This window comes from Egretta garzetta, unplaced genomic scaffold (genome assembly GCF_000687185.1).
Source record: "Egretta garzetta isolate BGI_Z169 unplaced genomic scaffold, ASM68718v1 scaffold314, whole genome shotgun sequence".
NCBI classification, from domain to species: domain Eukaryota; kingdom Metazoa; phylum Chordata; class Aves; order Pelecaniformes; family Ardeidae; genus Egretta; species Egretta garzetta.
This window is the reverse complement of record NW_009259531.1, coordinates 4,163,628-4,171,962: the sequence shown is the minus strand read 5'-3', so window position 1 is coordinate 4,171,962 and position 8,335 is coordinate 4,163,628. Positions and strand designations below refer to the sequence as shown.

The following is an 8,335-nucleotide window of genomic DNA, read 5'->3' as shown; positions in this document are numbered from 1 at the left end:
CCACACTTGCAGAGCTGCCATTTACCCTTAGTGCTGTGATATGGAGATTAGAACAGCCAAGAATCTGATATGTGCATTGTGAAGACTGGGTGAAAAGGCATGGTGAGATTTTTTTTTTTTTTTTTTTTTTTCCCCCCCTTCCTTTTCAGTTCTGGTTCTTAGAGAGGATGAAGCTAAGTCGTCTAAGGAACAAAACCTCTCTGTCACAGTGACCAAGTCTTTCCTCTCATTTTTGTTAGGGAGACCTGGATAAAACTTGTATAACATATTTTATCAATATGTCATTACTTCTTCCTCTAATGACTGCTGTCTAGGGTGACACCCTATTTTTTTAATTTTTTTTTTTTTTGCTACTTGAGCAAGAAATGAGGTTTTAGGGAATTACAGGCTCCTTGTTTGAGTAATTATAAGAGTTAAAGCCAGCTCTCCTGCACTTAGTGTTAAGACAAAGTAATTGCAGTATTCTATACACAATTGAGGGAGAAGATTTCTGACCTGAAAGGTGCTACAAGTAGTTTTTTGAAAAAAGACTTCTGTTGAGACAAACTCCCTAGGCTGAGTCATTATTGACAAAACCAAAGCTTTGTAACCTCTTTTTTGGTATCTCTTTCAAAAGAGTGGAATGTGTTTGTTTATTTCTGATAATCATTGCTAAATATGTTTTTCAGCAACAGGCCCCAACAGCAAATTATGTTCCCTTTGTGATTTGAGAATGAGTCAAGAGAAAATAAAACATTGATATCAAGGTCTCCTATAGTTCTTATCCATTTTTTTTCTTTTTTTTTTAGTCCAGAAACCCTGTACTTGGAGATGAGCACTCAGGTTAAAAACCCAAACGCCTTCACTCAACCAATCGGGTTTTATGAAGGAACTAGAGCTAGTGTATTTACTTATTAGTTATTTCAGGTCTCATTTCTTTTAAGATTACTGTCTTTAATTTACCCTAATTTAAGTAAGAACTGAATGTGACAATACTGGCTTATTAGAACAAATGTGGTTTTCAAATATTCCTTTCTGGGATATTCTAAAATGAACTGTAATCTGCTTTTAACTTTTTTATAATGAGATTAGAAAGGCCTGCTATTAGGGTCTAGTAAATTAAATTTGTAAGACTTCCTCTTTCCCCTTCTGAGTTTGAAATTTTCAGATGCCCAACAGGAAACTATCCACAAGAATTTGGTTTAAGGTTTTTTTTTTTTTTTGGCTCTGATGTTGGAAGTGGATTTATTTAAATGTGTGAAATAGTATTGTGAGAACTGATTTGTGCTCAACCAGATGACATGTAAATCTCTATCCATGTGCCTTTTTTGCCAACAGGTACTTAATAGATATATGTCAACACCTCTTATCCCCACCCTCCCAACTCCCATCATTCCTGTCATACCCCCGCCATACACCATTGCCACGGGCAGCATACGTGACTGTGTCCGGCTCAGAGGCCTTCCTTACACTGCTGGCATCGATGACATCCTGGAATTTATGGGAGATGCCACAGCTGATATCAAGCCCCATGGAGTTCACATGGTCCTTAATCAACAGGTAACAGCATTTTGCATGGGAGGGCTAACTTTCCAGTTATTGAACAGGCTTAGAAGTCAGGGTAGTTAACTGTGCTTTAGGTCTTCTATAACCTTGAGAAAATACTATGTTCCCTTTGCCTGTCTTTTTGTTCCTTCTTTCTCCCCATTTCACCTCCCCTCTTACATACATACTGGCTTTTCTTTCTATATATGTATGCATAAGACTGGGGAGGATGAAGCTTTTTCTTTTAATAATACCTTTATCCCAGAGGCTGTCTTAAATAGTCCCTTGTGTTTCAGTCAAGTGCTGGAAATACAGAAGACAGTCTCCTGTTAGATGGTGTAGCTGCTCTGTCAGCTTCAGGGTTTCTGCTCAATAGTAGCTGTATTGTTTGAGTGGTATCTGTGGAAAAAATAGGTTTTCCTAACTTCTAACTTGATTAGAGACTTCTTGGGCTTTAAAGGAAGTTGATAATTAAAAATTGTGGGTTAGATATATTTTAATGACATAATCATAGAGATATTTTTTCCTTGTTGTCCTGTGTTAAAAATAAACTCTATTAGCCACAGAAATGTTGAGGTATTAAAGAAAACAAAAGAGAGAGATCTATTATATTTGTTCTGCTTTTTTTAAGAAAGTTTTAAATATTTTATACGTACAGCAATGTCTGTCAGGTTGCAGAAAATCAGACCTGGAAATCAATTTCTAATGTTGCCATGGACTTTACTTGAGCATGTCTGGAGCTTTATACTGTTGTACTATTACCTAAAAAATAGTTACAGGGAAGGCAAAGCCAGACTCTTCCTAGAGCTTCACAGCAAAACAATAAGAGACAATGTTAATAAAATCAAGGAAAAATCCCATTGGGTGAAAAAGAAAAAACAAAAAAATAGAAAAAATAAAGAAATTATTTAAGCACCCGAACAGGTTCCCAGAGATGCTGTGGAATCTCTGCCCCTGGAGATGCTTGGAATTCAAGTGGAGAAGGCCATGAATGGCATGATGTAACTTGAAAGTTAGCCTTGCTTTGAAGAGCGTTTGGATTAGAAGCCTCCAAATGTTGTTTCTGTGCTAAATTATTCTCTGTGACTGTCTGCAGAAGATGGAAGTAGTGTTGTGTAAATGGGTGCTGGTTACATGATTCTTGCCTTTCTGCTCCTAAAAATAATTGTTGAATTATTAGTCATTGGTGCCAGATGAGGAAGAACGCTACAGACTTGCAGTAGACATTTGATCTTAGTACTTTCTGCATTTCTTGTGCTTTGGGTGTTTTAATAACAGATTGTCTTCTGATTATTTCTCCCCTCCCCCAGGGACGACCATCAGGTGATGCTTTTATCCAAATGAAATCTGCTGACAAAGCCTTTATGGTGGCTCAAAAATGTCACAAAAAAATGATGAAGGACCGTTATGTGGAAGTATTCCAGTGTTCAGGAGAGGAGATGAACTTTGTTTTAATGGGTGGCACTTTAAATCGTAGTGGCTTATCCCCACCGCCATGTAAGTTACCATGTAAGTCTGCGATTCTTCTGCTCTCTGCTGCTAAAGGCTGATATGTGGTAGGTGCTGAAGCTTTGTGGCCTTTCACCTTTTGACTTGGGTTTTGCCATGATCAATAATCATCCATCTGTATACATGCTGAGATTGGAATTGTTCCCTTTGGGCAATAATGGGACTGATCAAAGGCATTTTTATTGTATTTTCGGTGGTGAGTAGAGGGCAGCAAGGCCTTGCCAGTGAAATTGTTGCACACTTTGCTTTTTATGGGTATACTGTTCTTCTGAGCTCTGCGGTAGATTTGCCTGTAGTGAAACCTACTTGGAATTAGAAGGATTTTTAAAAGGGAGAGAAATTCTATATTCTAGCTGCCGATGAGTGCTCTTGCTGTCTTGCCTTAGAGAATTGAGAAGGTACTCTTTGGGCTTTTTTGAAGGAAAACACACACTGGGATGATACATTAACAGACCATAAAGTGGTGAAGTTGGATAGATTTTTATGTGTTTATTTAAGATTACAGTGAACCTTATTGTGGAACTATAAAGGAACTTTACTGTACCATTCTAATCAGTCTCACTACCAAATCGCTAAGCAGATACCGATGTATTTGCAAAATAGTAAAAAGTTGCCAAATATAGTATTTAAAAACAGTTTGACTGCACACCAAGCCAAGCTTTATGTTCCTATACAAATCAGAGTTTTGTTCATCAAAATGCATCTGACTAGTGTTCTAGTGAGGCTTTCTTCCTTCCATTTGCTAGATCCTAAAAAAATACTTTTTGAAGTTGCAGAAGGCTTGTACATGGAGACTCATGGTCAGCAGTTGTGGATGCCCATGCGTAGCTAATATTATGGTACTTTTGTCCCACAGAGTACAACTTCTGTTAGAAAGAACAGAGAGTGTGTTGGTGTGCACGCCTGCTTTCTCTATGCACTTGGCTTTATGCTTCCTTTGAATAGCTCTGAAGTTCCCTACTTTGCATTTGCATATGGACAAGGCTGCTCAGCTCTAGGAGTTGGGAACTCTTAGGAATTGCTCATTTCGGATGCTCCAGTTGTCATTCATGGTGATGTAGCAGGGGTCTCCAGGGGAAAGGCTAGAGAGCAGTCTTTGCACAAGTGTTCATTAATCATGCCCAGATGGTATTAATCACATTGGGATCAACAATTCCATTCCTATAGCAGATATCTCCTTTCTGATTGACTTTTGTTGTTGTGTCCTGGTTTGTTTTTAGGTCTCTCTCCACCAGCTTATGCTGCTTTCCAAACGGCAGCTGTGATCCCAGCAGAGGCAGCGCTTTATCAGCCACAAGCCCTCTTGCCAACCACCAGGACTCCCCAGGCCTCCGCGGCTGCTCCTCCAACTGTTACCTACTACCCAGCTCAGGCTGCTCAGCTTTACATGAATTACACAGCTTACTATCCCAGGTAACCCCTAGACTTAGCAGCTTCTCTTGACATTTCATCTCGGTGGAATAGGCAACTGTGTGGTCACCTGTGAACAGATCTTAAATTTGTACTTCTGGTGTAGATAACCCTGGGAACTTGATGTTCATCAGCAGAGGCAGTAGCCATTTTAACTGATTTTCTGTGGCCTTGTAATGAAGTTAGGCTTTTCTGTAGGCTGTCTTTGAATCTCATGATAATGTTGGTGTAATATTTAACAGTGTTTTTGGCACTGGGGCAATGTCGTCAAGGCAGTTCTATTTCCTGGCCAACCGAGAAGCTGTGTCAATACGTGCCTCTACCCTCATCCCTTAGTTTGTTCCTGTACTTACAATACTGTTTCCATACTGAAAGACTCATTGTAGGTGTGAACTAGGTTTGATTTCTTGTAAGTGAGACCAAAGAACACTTTACATGTGTAAGCAAAGCAGATGATGTCCACCTTTTGCATTCCTACAGATGGTATCAACATGGCTCACTGAAGACTGGTACTTGGGTTCATGGGGAAATAGCTTGTTCTTTGATAGATCCTAGGCTTGTGATGCTCACTAGCCTGAGCATCTGGTAAATTGCTAGATGGGCCCCGACCAGAGATGCTACTTTACTCACCATTTTGTGGCTGAGAAGTACCAGATTTGGGCCATTGCCTGCTTTTCATACTGTGATTCCTTCCACAGCTTTTTTTGTTTATTAACAATCTCAGAACAAGTCCTACTTTTTAGCAGCTGCTATTCTTCTCCTCCCCTGTGAAATAACAAGTGCCACTCTTTATGTCTTCAACTACAAATGTCAGCTATTTTCCTTTCCCTCCCTTCTCTACAAATAAAATATCAAATGTTAAAGAGAAATGAAGAAAGTCCACAAAGCAGGCCCCATCATGGCTGCTTGTTTTTTTGTTGTTTTGGGGCTTATTTTCTCAAATTTAAATTTTCAGTCTCATCTTTGCCTATTTGGAGTACTAAAACCAGCTACTGGTTTTCATAACAATTTTGGACCTCTTCTTTTTCAGTCCTCCGGTATCCCCTACCACAGTGGGGTATATTGCAGCTCCTCCAGGAGCTGTAGCCGCTGCTGCCACTGCCACCCACACTCCAATTCTGCCCCAGCCTGGAGCATTAGTCCGTATGCAGGGCTTGCCATATAACACAGGAATGAAGGAGATACTCAGTTTCTTCCAGGGGTACCAGGTTAGTATGCAGTCTGTCTCCCTGATGTCGTGTTTGGACCTCCGAGTAATGATCCATGGGGATCAAACTGAGCAAGTGAGTGCTTTTGGAAATTGCTGAACAAGTGTGCGAGCTCAGTGTTGTATATTTAACTGGCAGACCAAAGTGTAATATACAATTTGTCTTATTTTTTATATAATACGGATATCCTAATTTGAAAGCAGTGATTTAATGTCTACGGTTAGGGTTTGAGTTTATAGAGGGAGAAAGTGCAGGGCCCCAGTGTGAGTGGGGCTGTGAAGGGGCTGCCAGAAGAAGGTAAGGGCTGCCAAGAGCTTTCAGTCCTGGCCACTTTTTGGTGGGAGCCCCAGGCAGGGTCAGCATTTCACCTTGAAGACTTAAGTGTTGCAGTCTGCTAAGAGCAAATTTCTAGTACAAAAGGCTGTGATGTAGGTGTGGTGACTTGCTTGCAAAAGGAGAGACAGATGCCTCTATCAGACACTCTTTAAAGCACTAATTTTTCTGGTTACAGGCAGGAACATTTTCCATTAAAACTGCATTACATTGCTATCAGTACAAAATGGTTTGGAGAATACAGTTTTCCGTTTACGTTGCAAATATACTACATGCTACAGGTAATTCAATGCTCTATCAGTGAGCAACCACACAGAAACTTATCTCCTTGGAGAACATTTTAAAAAAAAAAAAAAAAAAAGTGCACCATGTACAAATGTTTTTTTTCCAGCAGCACTTATTTGAATTCATGGAATGGGTCTTTCCATGTCTTCTGCCTTTCATCTCAGAGGATGTTGTATCTATATCCATGTTTTTTCGTCACACGTTTCCTAAAAGGAAAGATAATTAAATATGGTATGTTTAGTGAGTATTTAACTTCTGTGGGTAACAGTACTTACACAAATAGCAAATCTGCTTCTTTTGGGGGCAGGAGCCCTGACTTAAAATCCTCTTGGGGTCTCAAACCACTGTTCAAGTGATACCTGTGAAAAGAAGACAATTTTTGCATGTTTGTCCTTCAAAATTCTGGAACTTGGATAACAGTGATGTTGCTAAAGGGTAAGATGCAGATGGATATTTTTTTTTTTTTTTTTTTTAATGCATAGCAGCAGTTAATACGAAACATTCAGGCATGGTATGTCTTTTTTCTTTAAGATTTTATTTTATCTTTAAGGCTTTAATTTGTAGAGCCAGATGTCTGCTATGTAAACGAATGTAGACTGAGAACAGATGCTTAAATGTATATGTTCCAAGTTTTGAGTATTTGGAAGATACAGCGCTCTACCTGTTGTGGCTTCTTTTCAAATGTTACATTTATGTTTGAAAGTAGTTTCACATACTTGGTTTTTCTCTGGAAAAATTTGAAGGTTAGCTTATAAAAAGTGTGATAAAAGCTTGTAAAAAGTGTAATGAATTTTGACAAACATTAAAAAGAAACTAAATGCTGTTGTATTTTAGGGCTTTTTCTTCAACAGATATTTCCAGAGTTCAAACCATGTTCAATTACTTGTGCCTTTCATGATTTCGAGACAAACAGTAGTAATCATTCATCTGTTACTTAGCCATTGATATTTTACCTTTCGTTTTATTCAACTGGGGGTTTTGGTGTGGATGTATTCAAACCTTAAGTGGGGAAGCCTATTTCTAAATTGAAATTCAGCTAGAAGTGTATGTGTACCATTGAAAAATGTGACCTGAACCTGTCTGTGCATGGAACAGGTCAGTGACAATGCCTAGTAGCTCTGTCTTCTACTAAATCTTCAGTTTAGAGAATCTGGACTTTGGGTCTGATGCTGAATTTGCCCTTTTCCTTGTTTCTGCATTTGGAGAGCAGATCATAGTGTTTGTATTGCACAATTAAATGTTTCAAATTAATAGGAATTTTGCCACAAGGTGAAAACTACATTCTTCTGCTGCAACCTCCTGTCATTGTCAGTTACTGTTATTAAATTGGTCGCCTCTTTGATTTCTTTAGAAGATGTTGTCCAAATGAGATCGGGTTCAATATCTTGTAAAGGAGCCAAGGAGTTATTTTGAATTGTTCTTGGAATCCCGCATGTGGTAATGCTAGTTTTATACTCGCTCGTTCCTTTAGGGGAAAAAAAGAGGTGACTTACTGTACTGGGACAATATTATGTCTCTGGAGCAATAACTAATATTTTTTTTTTCTTTTCTCCTCCCCTTTCTTCCCTCCTTAAATTATTTTTTTATTTTCTGCTGCTGCCCAAGGATTTATTGCACGATGCTTCTGCTCGTTTATAAAGTGAGCCCCTAATAATTGTCAGTGGTTTGGGCATGGTTTTAATCTCTGTATGACTAATTGATGTTGGTATTCAATGGGCTTCAATGTTGGTATTCTGGGAACCAGATCGGAGATGCTGAGATTGAATTTTTTTTTTTTTTTTTTTTTTTTTGTCTTTGTATGTACTTGTCTGAAAGGAACAGGTTTTAAGTTTTAGTTCTTGCTTTATTCTCTTCTGTTGTCTTCCTTCAGTCTTCATGGGCTCTGTATATTGCATGTATGCACATGTTGCTACTTAAGTGAAAACATATTTCATACCAGACCTGCCTCTTAAGAGATAGACTTTGCTTATCATGGGATTCAATAAGCTGGTCTCAACATCAGTACATGCTTCTAATAACAAATAATGTAAAAATCTGCAGATCAGCATTTTAATTTTCAATTAATC

The 8,335-nt window shown here is 38.7% G+C and overlaps 1 protein-coding gene across 1 annotated transcript in view; it reads left to right on the top strand.

Annotated features, from left to right (window-relative positions):
- The window catches only part of ESRP2 (epithelial splicing regulatory protein 2), a 29,020-nt gene that overhangs the window by 11,127 nt on the left and 9,558 nt on the right, over positions 1 to 8,335 (top strand). The window contains exons 10-13 of the mRNA XM_035893127.1: positions 1,318 to 1,539; positions 2,835 to 3,033; positions 4,254 to 4,446; positions 5,474 to 5,651. Coding sequence (XP_035749020.1) covers positions 1,318 to 1,539; positions 2,835 to 3,033; positions 4,254 to 4,446; positions 5,474 to 5,651 — 792 coding nt within the window. The remainder of the gene's footprint in view (positions 1 to 1,317; positions 1,540 to 2,834; positions 3,034 to 4,253; positions 4,447 to 5,473; positions 5,652 to 8,335) is intronic.